Here is a 15,158-nt window from a genome sequence, read left to right as displayed (position 1 = left end):
AGGTGAAGCGCCGCAGGGAGGAGGGGAGGGAGGGAGTAGGGAAGCTGGGTGGGCAGGGCCTTCCTCTTCCCTTTTACTAATCTTTACAGAAGTGCTGGGAGGGGCTTTCAGGCCCTAGAGTTTGTAGTCCCTCCTCTCCTAGGCTTCTGGTTTCCACTCCAGGGAAAGTCAGTCTGGTTGCTTCCCTTACAGGCTAGAGCACAACTTCCATACACACCAGTGTCCTGCGCAACTAAGGGCCAGGGGTTCTCCCGTGATTCCACTCTCTTTGCTCTTCCCATTGTGAGAGGCCGGGACGGACTTGTTCATTCACAGTTATACAATACTCCTAAACTATACTATTAAGTGGGGACATTATGGAATTTGGGTCAGGAGAAGTAAAAAATTTACCAGCACCTCTCCCCTCCTTTACTGATCTTACAGGCGATTTTGATAGGACACCGTGCTGCAAATTTGAATCACTTTGAATATTTTACTTGAAGGATGAAAATATACTTAAAAACTGAACTTACACAAAGCACTGTGATCAGATTCTAACAAAAGCAGCTCTTTTAAAGCTATTGGGCACAAACTTAGTAGGCAGTACATTTCCACTCTCCAATTTTCTCATTTTTCCCCCCACCATTTAAGGAACTATAATTTTGACTGGCTTTGCTGTACATCAGGGAACTAAGATTTCCTTTGACCTCTTGCTAGAACTTCACTTAGCTGATTGGGAAGTGGAGATTCTTTTCCTTGAAAATGGAGTTTTGAGGTTCCTTCGGTATACTTATCTGTATGTTATCAATGATTTTTGAAAGGAAGTGAACAAAAGTATACTTGTAATGTGCCTTCCTCAGATATCATTTAACATGTGTAAATAAAATGTCTTTAGAATAAGTAGATTTTTAAGTAGTAAACAGTAAGGCATTTTTCCTCCTTTTTGGCTAAATTAACTGACAACTGTGAAGTCATTAGAGGATGAGGGAGTTAGTTTCTCCTCTTAAAGCTTTTACTCAGATATTAAAGCTCCCCCTTGCCACGTGGATGGGTCATTTAACTGGGAGCCAGTCTCTCTAGTTGTCCTTGTGTATTCTCTTCTGTGTGGAAAGTGTTCCTTTGATGGTGTCTAGGAAGGAAGGAGTGCCTAAGTACATTCTGTTGACTTGGAAAGAGCTGTCTGCTGATAATGAAATTTTCTTTCACAGATGGTTCCCTCACACCTCCTATGTCACTATCTATTGGAGTAGTGAGAAGTAAATGTGAGCTTCCTAAACTCACCATTTTGAAGCTTTATCAATATAATCCCTATCTGTGATTAAAGATAATAACTGATATAAGATAATAACCTGTTATAGCATAACAGGTACTTAAAAGTACACATAGCAACTTAAGTTCTACTAATAATATACTTTTTACATTATAAAAGAAATTTAACTGCCTGTTTTGATATTAAATAAATGGTAGTAAGAAAACCTCATTCCTAAATTTAAGTCCTTAAAATCTTACTAAATCTTCATGAAAAGGGGTGATCATCAGTCCATTGTCCTCAAAATTGAATTAAGTGTGGATTACTTTCAAAACAAAATTTATTACAGGTCTTTGAGATCAAGTGAATTACAACTTTATGTAACTGTAAGAGTATAAACGTAAAACTAAGTAAAGATGCCTATAACTTGTGAGTATGGTATGATTATTAAGTCAAAACAAATCCTCAAATTAGAGGTAAACAATGAAACCAACCCAATTCCAGTTAACAATTTTAATGTGATAGATGATGTTTTGTCAGATAAATTGCCTTTACAACATGCCAGCTGTCTGACCCACAGGGCAGGGTTTCTGTCACTCTCAGCAAGCATGTCTTCTTAGCTGCTGCCAAAGTGGTCTCACTTCTTTGCCCTCTTCTTGTAGGTGAACTACTGTACAAGTTATCCTTGCACTGTACCTCCTAATGGCTCTTGAAGTGAAGGAATCATTTGTAGCTTAAGTCAGTTTATTTTATTAGCTTTCTGGAAAAATGGTTAAGGGCATTGGCTTTGGTGCAAATCCTGGCTCTGCCACTTAATAGCTGTATTTCACTGGGCAAATTACTTAGGTTACTCAACTATAAAATGGTGATAAAAATAGGACCTACTTTATGGGTTTGTGGTAAAGAACAAGTAAGACAAGCCATATAAAAGTGCTTAACACAAGCCTGGCATGTAAATGTTTTGTTATGTGGTACCTTCTCAGTTATAAATTCAGACATGGTCCCCGAAGTCATACGGAGTTGTTAGTGTATTCGTCGTGCAGAGCAGTGCTTCCCAGTAGAACTTTTTGCAGTGATGGAGCTGGTCTGTATCTGTTCACTAAGTATTCTCCACAGGTGGCCTTTGAAATGGGACAAGTAGAACTTGGGACAAATAGAACTAGAGACTAGGTTTTAAACTTTATTTTTTGATTTCAATTTATAACAATGATTTGTAGGTGCCATATAGATAGTAGAGGTGTAGGGTATGTTTGTATAGATGTTATTGTCAAATTGAAAGCAAGATTTAAGATGCCTCAGAGAGAACTTGGTATATACCTGAGAATATGTCAGTACATTGTAGTTTTGGAAATCCCTTCAGTCATTCTTTGTTGATTTTTTTTTTTTTTTTTTTTTGACAGAGTGGACAGTGAGAGAGACAGAGAGAAAGGTCTTCCTTTTGCCGTTGGTTCACCCTCCAATGGCCGCTGCAGCTGGCGCATTGAGCTGATCTGAAGCCAGGAGCCAGGTGCTTCTCCTGGTCTCCCATGGGGTGCAGGGCCCAAGCACTTGGGCCATCCTCCACTGCCTTCCCGGGCCATAGCAGAGAGCTGGCCTGGAAGAGAGGCAACCGGGACAGAATCCGGCGCCCCGACCGGGACTAGAACCCGGTGTGCCGGCTCCGCAAGGCAGAGGATTAGCCTGTTAAGCCACGGCGCCGGCTTCTTTGTTGATTAACAGTTGTATCTAGTCGCCAGGAAAATGAACCTTTTGTCATTTTGTTTTTTTCTAGCCTGCCCTAAAGCTCTTGACTTCTGGAAGAATATTTAAAGGTGCATTCATACTTAGGCTTTTCAGGAAATGTGCCTGTTCCAAGCTGGCATCTCCTGTCAATATTGAAACTTATCTTCAAACCATTCACAAATATACATGCAGGAACACGTACTCATTAATGTCCATTTGCCTGCAGTTACCTGCAGGTAGTTTTGAAAATGGCTTACGTCTTTCATCTTAGAGTCTTTTTTTTAAAAATATTTATTTGAGAGGTAGAGTTATGGACAGTGAGGGAGAGAGACGGAGAGATGTCTTCCATCCGCTGGTTCACTCCCCAAATGGCTGCCCAAGCACTTGGGCCATCCTCTGCTGCTTTCCCAGGCCACAGCAGAAAGCTGGATTGGAAGAGGAGCAGCCAGGACTAGAACTGGTGCCATGTGGGATGCCAGGACTGCAGGCGGAGGATTAACCTACTGTGCCACAGCGCTGGCTGTGAGAGTCTTGAAGATTTCAGTTTAAAGGAACAGTGGCTTGCAAATGGTAAATGAAATGTTTCTCCAGTGAAATAGTAGCCTTTGTTTACATATGCATAATATGTATGTAGAATGCATATTCTGTATTTATGTTGTCATTAGTGGTTTGAAGTAAACAGTGGCCTATGTCTATATATCTTTTTGAATGACCTATTTATATAAGTCACTCTCATTTCATGATTTTCAAGTGTTTATATTCCACCCAGAACTCATTTTCTCTTGTATTGCTGGAGTCTGTAATGCCCAAGTAATAAAGTCAAATAGGAGCTCTCAGAACACGTTAACATAGGGCAGCACTCAGAGCTCTTACTTTGAAGGAGCTGGCCTCAGCCAGATATTTAAGTCGAGAGAACACTGTAGTCCAAAGGGGGACATTCCAAGAGATGTGGGTAAGCTTTTTGGAATGTAGGTAATTAGAACAATGAACCTTAAACTAGTCTGCTTATTTTAATTACTTTAACTTTTGTATTTTGAAATTTGGAATTGGCAAAATTAAAAACTGTGAATTACCTTGGTGGTATACTCCACCCTCACCCCTCCAGTAAGATTAGGAAAATGAAGATTGTTTTTAGGTAAATGTACAGGAAGCTTTCATAAGCAAAAGAAAAACTAAGTGATTACATAAGGTTATTTTTTTTTTCCATTTAAGTTATTTTATTTTGGCAATTAAATAATGTTTTGTTGGTCTTTTTCTTCCTAAATCACTTTCAGGTTTGATTTTACACATAAAAAGCAATCAGGTGGTGCAGGCCAGTATGGGAAAGTGATAGGTGTGCTGGAGCCCCTGGACCCAGAGAACTACACTAAGTTGGAGTTTTCTGATGAAACATTTGGAGCAAATGTTCCAAAGCAGTTTGTACCTGCTGTAGAAAAGGTAAAATTTTTAAATCTTCTTTTGCATTTTTATTTACTAAAAACAGTTTATTAGGTATCAAATGATACTCTTTTGTCACGTTATCCATTGAGTTCGTTTTAGCTATAATCCTGCCTCTGTATCTGATTGTTAAGCTTTGCGTCTGATTTAGAAGTCCCAGGTCTTTGCATTCATGAGCTATAAATGTCTGCTATGAGAGTGGTGAGAAATCATTCTGTTTCTTAATTGAAGTTATATTTCTCTTGACAAGTTGTAGCTTCTGTAATTGATTGCAGTCAGCAATTAAGATTTGCAGTAGCCCTTAGAATTTATGAAAGGTTTGTTTTGCTGTAGTAAAGTGATCATTTACTAAGATTCTGAACACCTTGTTGCCACTGTCATCTTTGTTACTACTTAATGTGCTTCCTTGTCCAATGTGCAGAGCCGGTTTCTTCATTTGTAAGATGAAAGTAAAATATTTAAACCTGTACTCCTGATAAAATAGAGATCAGACAAGTCTATGTGACATTTCTTTGGGAATTGTGAATCACTTTTTAGATATAAAGGGTTAGCGTTTTGTTTGCTTCCCAAGTCACTTATTTAAAACTGTGTTAAACATTTGACAATTGTTTATTCTTGTGCATTGAGGTTTTTCTGAGTTTTTTTTTTTTTTTAAAGATTTATTTATTTATTTGAAAGCCAGAGTTACACAGAAAGAGAAGGAGAGGCAGAGAGAGAGAGGTCTTCTATCAGCTGGTTCAATCCCCAGTTGGCTGCAATAGCTGGAGCTGTGCTGATCCAAAGCCAGGAGCCAGGAGCTTCTTCCAGGTGTCTCACGTGGGTGCAGGGGCCCAAAGTCTTGGGCCATCTTCTACTGCTTTCCAGGCTGTAGCAGAGAGCTGGATCAGAAGAGGAGTAGCCAGAAGTCAAAGTGGTGCCCATATGGGATGATGGCACTGCAAGCAGAAGCTTAACCTACATGTCGCAGCGCTGGCTCCTTTTTTAAGTATTTTGTCTTAGAAATCCTTGGTAACAGATTAAAATTTTGGTTTCAGGGATGGTAGTATTTTTGTGATTAATATATTCTATTTACTACACTCTTATAAGATAATGTTATATTATTAACACACTTATAAATATATTTCGCCAGGATTAGGAGAGCTTAGTTTTTTTTCAGCATACATAACTTAGTTTTGAAATGTCTGAAAGACATTGTATACAGGTTCAGTCATATGATTGTATGGCCAGGAAAAACCAAAAATATGTACAATTTGTTGTAAATCAGTTATACCTTAATGAAGCTATTTTTAAACAAAAATAATTGCATTTAGAAAAGTAAAATTACCTTTTAATTATAATTACCTTTTAATTTTAGTTCTTACTGCCATTGTGTAACTTTGCAAATTATAGCTTTATCATATGACCTGGCAGTGAGGCAAAGCAATGATAAGTATATAGTAAGGGCTTCTACTACATGTGGGAGTTTTCTTTTAAGGAGTTCATAGTTTTGCCTTTCGTGTTTCCTCTAAAATTAAGATCATGCTGTCTCTACAATGGATTATGAGAGTTAAGTCACTTGAATATGAGAGTGACTATTAGCCCTCCTAAGTTCAGTTTAAGGAGTGTTTTTGCAAGGGATTCTTCATCTAGGTGGTATAATAATGAACTTAAAGGGTAAAGATATTAAGTTCTTCAAATAATTCTTTTTTGAGGGATGAAATGTAGCATGTATAAAAACAATACACTTCAGAACCCTAAAATGTTTGGGAGTTTTTGGTAATGCACCTGTAAGTGAAATCCACTCACTCTGAAGTTGTTTTCATTCATTAACAGGGATTTTTAGATGCCTGTGAGAAGGGCCCTCTCTCCGGTTATAAGCTCTCTGGGCTCCGGTTTGTTTTGCAAGATGGAGCACACCACATGGTTGATTCCAATGAAATCTCTTTCATCCGAGCAGGAGAAGGTGCTCTCAAACAAGGTATGCTGTATCCTAACACCTACCGCCTTAGACCAGCAGAGCTAGGCACCACACCAGGGAATTTGATCAGTACTTGGGCAAGTGGATCAAAAGTGAGGGTAGATTGCTAGTTCCCCTTCTTGCAAAATTAAGAGCCTTACCTGTTCCAAAAATTATCTAAATTTTTTCTTTGTGTTTAAATTCATAGGTAATTTGTAAGTTCTATTTTTCATAGACAAGATAGAACTACATAGAATTCTAAGAAATATTCTAAAGTGCCGATGCCACGACTCAATAGGTAATCCTCAGCCTGCGGCGCTGGCACACTGGGTTCTAGTCCCCGTCGGGGCGCCAGATTCTGTCCCAGTTGCCTCTCTTCCAGGCCAGCTCTCTGCTAAGGCCCGGGAGTGCAGTGGAGGATGGCCCAAGTGCTTGGGTCCTGCACCCCATGGGAGACCAGGAGAAATACCTGGTTCCTACCTTCGGATCAGCATGGTGCGCCAGCCGCAGCTCCCCGGCCGTGGCGGTCATTGGAGGGTGAACCAACGACAAAAGGAAGACCTTTCTCTCTCTCTCTCTCTCTCTCTCACTGTCCACTCTGCCTGTCAAAAAAAAAAATATATATATTCTAAAGTTAGCTAACTATAGTCATGTTGTTTTAGTGATTTGCTCAAATTATATTTGTAAGTAACATTTTCATGTTTGACATTTTAGGCTATTAGATTTTATTTTTTTAAGATTTATTTATTTGTTTGAAAGAGAGAGAGAGAGTGAGCAAGAGTGAGCCAGGAGCTTCACTGAAGTTTCCCACGTGGGTGCAGGGGCCCAAAACATGGGCGACTTTCCGCTGCTTTTTCCAGGCCATTAGCAAGGAGCTGGAAGGGAAGTGGAGCAGCCAGGACATGCACCTGTTGCCCAAATGAGATGCCAGCAACTCAGGCGTTGGCTTTAACCTACTACGCCACAGTGCCGGCCCCCAGGCTTTTAGATATTTTGAGGATGACAAAAGTATTTTGAAAGAATTCTGTAAACCTTGTCCACAATGTAGATTTCTTGCTAAACTGATACATTTGTCAGCCTGGTGAACTAGAGCCCTAAGAAACTGGGAACATGTTTGATTCTTTGCTTTTAAGAGAAAAAGGCAAATGTTATCATGGCAGTTTGACATCAGGATTTTTCCACAAAGAAACTTGAAAGTTGTGGGCAGAATCTAGAAAATTTACTCTCTCTGCCATTTCTTCTGTTATTTGTTATTTGTTAATCTCTGTGTCTTTACACAGGAGAATTATATTATGCACAAAACATTTCACAAGGGTGTTTTTTTTTTTTTTTTTTTTTTTTTTAGATTTATTTGAGAAGCAGAGTTATAGAGGGAGAGACAGAAAGGTCTTCCAGCCACTGGTTCACTCCCTAAATAGCTGCAACAGCCGGAGCTGGGCTGATCTGAAGCCAGGAGCCAGGAGCCAGGAGTGTCTTTTGGGTCTCCCACGTGGGTACAGGGGCCCAAGCACTTTGGCCATCTTCCACTGCTTTCTGAGGCCCTTAGCAGGGAGCTGGATAGGAAGTGGAGCAGCCAGGATTTCAGTCAGTGCCCATATGGGATGCTGGCATCGCAGGCGGAGGCTTAACCTACTACACCATGGCACCAGCCTCTTCACAAATATTTTTGTCAGAGGGTCAAAGTGGTCAGTAGATAATTGATCATAGTATTCTGTACATCAGGGTTTTATTGATTCTGAATGATTTTGACTTTTCTTTTGCTTTCAGTCTCAGTTGCATCTGCAATCAGCTGTGGAGCATTGGTTGAAGAAGGATGCTAATTCCTTGACCTGGTTGCTAATTCCTTATTTTACTTAAACTAATTGGAATCTTTAGTAATTTATGCTCCAGTTTCTTAGTTATGAAAAGGAAAAGGAACCCTCCATTTGTTTTATATCCATTCTTTATTAAAAATTCACTTGAAATCTGTGATGTGGAAGACTTTTCACAATCTGAAGATTGTGTTAAAAGGAAGCATAAACATAAGACCACATGGAGAATCAGACTTTATTGGGCATGACAGATGCTAAAATACCTGCTTCTTGAACTCTTAGTGTTTACACTGGAAGAACTCTTAAATTGACAAATTAGTTATAATCACTTTCTATCCTTTCTGAGGTAGTTAAAATAAATTAGAAAGCACCAGTTGCTGTATACTGGTATTTTTTATTGGTTTTAAAGATTTATTTATGTATCTGAAAGGCAGAGTTACAGAGAGGGAGAGGCGGAGGCAGAGAGGGAGAGAGATCTTTCATCCACTGGTTCACTCCCTAATGGTAAAGTCAGAAGCTTCATCTGAATTTCCCATGTGGGTGCAAGGGCCCACGTACTTGGACCATCTTCTGCTACTTTTGCAGGTGCATTAGCCAGGAGGTAGATCAGAAATGGAGCAGCTGGGACTCATATGGGAAGTCAGCACTGCAGGCAGCAGATTGCCCTGTAGCCACAGTGCTGGCCTGTGTGTTGGTTCTTTACTGAATATTGGTAGTGTTCCTGGAGACAGAGTTTCCATAAAGCCAGATAATGTGAGGTGGTTATCAGTTAACAAAGAGCCCCATCCTTTTTAACTGTTCCTATATTTAAATATAGCTATTATATTTATTTTTGTATGTGCCCGTAATACCTGTATGTGTCCTTGAAGAATGTACTGAATAGTAACTAAACAGAAGTGTACTATTTAGTTTATTATTTAAGTATGTAAGTATTATTATCATTAATCACCTGTAGATATTCAGAGCGATGGTACTAGATTATAATTGAATCAAGAAGTTTTATTCTTTTGCCAGATATACATACACAGACAAGCAGGATGCTAGCATGAAAAATTAATTATTGTTTCTTCATTTGATTCTCATTTCTCCATGATTAAAATCCTGAAATGTTCAAAATATTGCCTTGTACCCCATAAGTATAACAATTATTGTCAATTAAAAACAAAACTTAAAAAAATAGATCTGATGTAAAATAATGTTTTTCTTATATAGAAAGAAAAAATAGGGGCAGGCATGGTGGTGCAGGGTTAACTGCTGGTTGGGACACCTGCTTCTTTTGGAGTGCCTGAGATCAAGTCTCACCTCCTTTCTTATCCAGCTTCCTTGTAATGTTCACCCTGGGAAGCAGCAGGTGATGACTCAAGTACCTGGGTCCCTGCCACCCACATGCAAGCCCTGGATGGAGTTCCAGGTGTCCAAGCCCTGGCTGTTGCAGGCATTTGGGGAATGAACTAGTGGATAGAAGCTCTCACTTCCTCTCTTCCTCTCCCCTATCACCACCTTTCAAATAAAAATATGAATTTTAAAACAATGAAGACATAAAGGAAGAAAGTTCTTGCCAAACTCAGTAAGAAAATCATGTTTTATATAAATACCTGAATGCCGAATGAGAGTTTCAGGGTGGAAAGGTTGGAGAATGAGCTTAGTCCAAGAAGAGCTTATACTACGAACTATTAGAATACTTTATTACTGTATGTTACATACTATCAAAAGTGGAAGAAAAATAGTTCAGATTCTCATGAACTCTAATTTGAAAGGGCACGTTCAGGGTGGTATGGCTATAGACATGAACTCTTAATTTGAACCGAATTTTAAATTTTACCCCCGATATTTATCAGTGAAGTCATCTAAAAGTGAAATGCAAAGTGGAATGCCCTATTTGGGTATGTTTCACCCTGTGGATGTGACCATTGCCATCATTTTTGTTGCCACCTTTTTTTTTTTTTTTTTTTTTAATGTGAGTCAGAGACTGAGCTCCCATCCAGTGGTTCGCTCCCCAGATGCTCACAGGGAGGAGGATAGAGGCAAAGTTTGGAGCCAGGAACTCAATTCAGGTGTCCCACGTGGGCAGTAGGAATCTAATACTGGAGCCATTGTCCACTGCTTCCCAGGATATGCATAAGCAGGAAGCTTGAATCAGGAGCCAGAGTCCAGCATTGAACCCATGCACTCCAATATGGGATGTACTGGTGACCCAACCACCAGGCCAAAGCCCACTCTCTGACCAGTTCTCAGAGACTACCATGCTTGGTCTCCCTAGAAACACCAAACTTGGAGTCACTCTGCAAGAAAAATAAAGGTTATTAGTTTATTTAATTCAGCAATGCTCTTTTTGTAATCTCCTGTCTTGTTAGGCACTGGGCTTTGAGTTTGAATCTCAGCCCTGCTCCTGACTTGGATGGAAGTGGGCAAATCATCTGAATTTAACCCGGGTTTCTTGGTGATAATAATGGGCATACATATTTGGACATAGTGAATGCTCAGCCCTCTTCCCGTTGTACAGTCTTCGACCTAGCACTGTGTCACACCACCCATTCCCCAGCCAGTTTGTCTCAGAGTGGTCATAATGTTGATGGATTACTCAAATGCCATGTTTTATGCCAAGAACATGAATTATCATATCTTCACAGTGACATTACAGTTGAGGAAGTTAAAATTCAGAGTAGTTAACTGAGAGACCCAGGGTTGCAAGCTAGGTAATAATGAAACTGAAAGTTAAATCCCACCAGAGTCAGCATCCTTGATTACTCCTCACACGGCCTCTTTAGCACTTAACCTGGTAATGTCAGTGTTATTCCCAGTGAGCAGAAACATAAACATTACCATCTCTACCCACAACTTTGACTTAAAGGTCCTACGATGATGTCAGTATCTTCACTTCTCCCTTTGGGGAGCTACAGACCATTCATCTGCTAGGGGGAAAATTGCCTGTAGGACTTGGCTGCCTTGCGGCTGATGGCTGTTGGAAGATGTTAGGGTGAGTTAGCTCTGGAGTCTTGTCACATAGAGGTTAGAGGATATGTTTAAGGACAAGGTTTATCTGGAAGTGAGTCAAGGTAGATTTAGGAAGAGAGGAAATTTAAAGGAGGAAATTAGGGTGAGGGAATATGAAAACTGAATTAGGCCATTCCCAACACTGAATGATGAACTCTGGATGTTTCACCCTTTCCTTTCCTTTAAATAAGGCCTTTCACAATCTAGCTAGCTCTTTTACAGCGCTAACTATGGAAAACACTAGATGCAGCAGTCTCTAGGTGCCCTTTTTCCACAGTTGAGGATTGTTTGTCTGTTTTAGATGTCTGTGCAAACTTCGGCAGTATTTCTTTTCAGAACAAAATTCACTAATTAAGACTAATCTGTCAAAGGCAGATGTGAGCTAGGATATGATTTGAATTTTAAAAATGAAATGCATTTTTATTACATTGCTATTACAATTACTGCTCTTAAGCTAATGGTGTCTTTAGAAATGCTTTAATGAACAAACAGGCAAAATTGCTAATTAGTTTATAGACAAATTGATGCTTCTAGGAAGCTCTTATTTTTATTTTTATTTGACAAATAGAGTTAGACAGAGAGAGAGACAGAGAGAAAGATCTTCCTTCCATTGGTTCACCCCCCAAATGGCTGTTATGGCCGGAGCTATGCCAATCTGAAGCCAGGAGCCAGGTGCTTCCTCCTGGTCTCGTATGCGGGTGCAGGGGCCCAAGCACTTGGGCCATCCTCCACTGCCTTCCCGGGCCACAGCAGAGAGCTGAACTGGAAGAGGAGCAACCGGGACTAGAACCGGCGCCCATATGGGATGCTGGCGCCGCAGGCGGAGGATTAACTAAGTGAGCCATGGCACCAGCCCCAGCTATGATTATTTTTAAACAAGTATTTTTTTTGTCATGTTATCTGTGTTTTGCTTAAAGCCTTTATTTGGAGATAATTCAACTATCACAACTTCCCAGTGAAGTATGATTATTTGGAGTCTTATTACACCCTCTCCATACTGTTTTTTTTTTAAGATTTATTTTATTTATTTAAAAGTCAGAGTTACATAGAGAGGTAGAGACAGAGAGAGAGGTCTTCCATCCACTGGTTCACTCCCCAGATGGCTGCAACAGCTGGAGCTGTGCCAGTCCGAAGCCAGGAGCTTCCTCTTGGTCTCCCATGTGGGGGCAGGGGCCCAAGACTTGGGCCATCTCCCACTGCTATCCCAGGCCATACCAGAGAGCTGGATCGGAAGAGGAGCAGCCAGGACTAGAACCGGCGCCCTTATGGGATGCCGGTGCTTCAGACCAGGGCTTTAACCCACTGCACCACAGGACCAGACCAACCCTCTCTATACTGTTAAATGAAACATCACTTAGCACATTTGTAGCAGTGGAAGTGTTCTGATTATGTAAGACATACATATTGTGTTTTAGTTCTTAAATGACCCCTAGCATTTAGTCCAATATCTGTATTTCGTAGGTGAAAGAAATTGACACCTGGACAGACTGTTTTTCAAAAGGCATAACTTGTTAAAGGTAGAGCAGGGGTTGGTGTTTGGCCTATTGGTTAGGACACTGGTCTGATTAAGAGGCTCATAGCCTATATATGAGTTCTTGGGTTCATTACCAGCTCCAGGTCTTGACTTCAGCTTCTTGAGGACCCCAGGAGGCAGTGGTGACAGCTTAAGTAAATTGGATTCCAGCTATCCATATGAGAAACCTGGCATTAGTTACTAGTTCTTGGCTCCTGGCTTCAGCCTGGCCCAGTCCCAGCCCCAGTGTAGGCTTTTGGGGAGTAAACCAGTGGATGGGAACTCACATTCTCTTTGTCTCTCAAATAAAAGTTTAAAATAATAGCAATAATAGTTAAATATTGAGCAGAATCTAGAAACTTGATCTTCTTGTTCTTAGATTATTCAGCCTAGAAAAGCCTAAAAAAGGAAAAACAGATCTCTGGTATGTCTTGATTCTTGTCCCCAAGTATATTGCAGGGTAACATCGGTAACCTTCTCCCCTCTACCCACAATAAAAGTTGTTTTCTTATAGTTAAAAAGAACTTGTCCACGAGAGACCAACAGAAAAGAGTGGGGAGATGGGCTTTGTGGCTCAGCAGGTTAAGCTGTGTCTTGGGATGCCCACATCGCTTGGCCACGTCCCTGGGAATGAGGCTGTCTCTGTTTCCAGTCAGCTTTCTGGTAATGTACCTGGGAAAGAGCAACTGATGACTCAAGCACCTGTGTCCCTGCCACCCACGTGGGAGGCTAAGATGGGGATTTCAGGCTCCTGGCTTTGGGCTGGACCAGCCCCAGCTATTATGGGCATTTGGGGAATGAACAAGCCAGTCACCTCTGCCTTTCAATAAATAAATAAATCTTTTAAAACAAAAGAATGAGTTTCAACAGTTAATGTTTCTACCCATAAGATTTTCAGAAAAAAATAACTCAACTGGGTGATTTAGATGGTAAAGTACTTCATACAGTGCTGTTTAAAGACACTTGTAATTATGCAGTTATTTATTTATTTATTTATTTCAAAGTCAGAGTTACACAGAGAGAGGAAAAGGAGAGAGAGAGAGAGGTCTTCCATCTGAACGTTCACTCTCCAGGTGGCCGCAACGGCCGGAGCTGTGCCGATCCGAAGCCAGGAGCTAGGAGCTTCTTCCATGCAGGTGCAGGGGCCCAAGGACTTGGGCCAACTTCTTCTGCTTTCCGAGGCTACAGCAGAGAGCTGGATTGGAAGTGCAGCAGCCGGGTTTTGAACCGGCATCCATGTAGGATGCGCTACAGGCCAGGGCGTTAACCCTCTGCGCCACAGCGCTGGCCCCTGCAGTTAGTTTTAAGTATAAAATTATGTTAATGGAATACTAATGCTAGAACTAAATGTTGTCTTAATTGGACTTGCCATTAAGAAGATAATGCTACTAGAAAATTAGTTCAGATCAATATTTTAACCTCATGTGTATGCCTTTGGGAGAGCACCGTCTATCTCCCTTTTTATAGCTGGATAGAAAAGAACTCAAGACTAATAAACTTCCTTTTTTATTTTCTTTTTTTTAAACCCAGCCTTGGCAGATGCGACATTATGTATTCTTGAACCTATTATGTCCGTGGAAGTTGTAGCTCCAAATGAATTTCAGGGACCAGTAATTGCAGGAATTAACCGGCGCCATGGGGTAATCACGGGACAAGACGGGGTTGAGGACTATTTTACATTGTATGCAGATGTAAGTACTATGCTTATTGACAATTTTGCTTTTATTAACCATAGAAGGAAATCAGAATTAGCTTTTGATTTCAGAGATTGTAAAGCAAGCTGACACAATTCCCTCTTGAATTTGTGGCTTATATATATGTGGCATTTGCTGTTAGAGCAACTCTTCAGTGCATAAACTAAAAATAAAATGCATTTCATCTTGCCCTTTTGTGAATGTCATTTGCTTAGATGTAATCTTTCTCATTTTTGCTTTGTTTGCATAGTTGGTTTATGTTATCTCTATTGGGATAATATTTAATTCCCTTGCTTGTATCTTTCTTAACTGAAGTCTCACGGTAGAAAGGCCTCCTGGAAGACACCACTGTCAGGTACTTGGTGTCAAAGGCAAGTTGACACTTTGAGAGAAGAGACCCTTCTGAGTGCTTGAGCTGGTAATGGCCAGCAGTGCCCATGAGGAGGGCAGGCTCGCTTTCAGTGGGCTCCACTCTCTGACTCAGTAATTTGGTCTTGAGTTGTGATCAACAACTTTCAAATGGACTTTCCACCTGGAATAAAACAAGAATGTTTCTCTTCAGTTTTTAATTCTTTCAAACCAAGAGCAGTGAATAGAAACCCAAATCCAAAACATCTCTGTATTTTTCTCAAATATTTTTCAGTAAGCTCAGATATCTATTATGTTTGTTTCCAGGTTCCTCTAAATGATATGTTTGGTTATTCTACTGAACTTAGGTCATGCACAGAGGTAAGCTCTTCAAAAGACCATCCTACAAAATGATCAGATTTGTGAAATCCTGACTTTGCATGCCTTTGATAGTCATACCAAATATACACACATA

At 40.4% G+C, this 15,158-nt stretch overlaps 1 protein-coding gene across 1 annotated transcript in view; it reads left to right on the top strand.

Annotated features, from left to right (window-relative positions):
- GFM1 (G elongation factor mitochondrial 1) overlaps positions 1-15,158 on the top strand; it is a 49,008-nt gene that overhangs the window by 32,860 nt on the left and 990 nt on the right. The window contains exons 14-17 of the mRNA XM_062212549.1: positions 4,225-4,387; positions 6,200-6,344; positions 14,172-14,332; positions 15,011-15,064. Coding sequence (XP_062068533.1) covers positions 4,225-4,387; positions 6,200-6,344; positions 14,172-14,332; positions 15,011-15,064 — 523 coding nt within the window. The remainder of the gene's footprint in view (positions 1-4,224; positions 4,388-6,199; positions 6,345-14,171; positions 14,333-15,010; positions 15,065-15,158) is intronic.

This window comes from Lepus europaeus, chromosome 2 (genome assembly GCF_033115175.1).
Source record: "Lepus europaeus isolate LE1 chromosome 2, mLepTim1.pri, whole genome shotgun sequence".
Lineage (NCBI taxonomy): Eukaryota > Metazoa > Chordata > Mammalia > Lagomorpha > Leporidae > Lepus > Lepus europaeus.
Note: the sequence above shows the minus strand (reverse complement) of the source record. Positions and strands in the feature narration are given on the sequence as shown.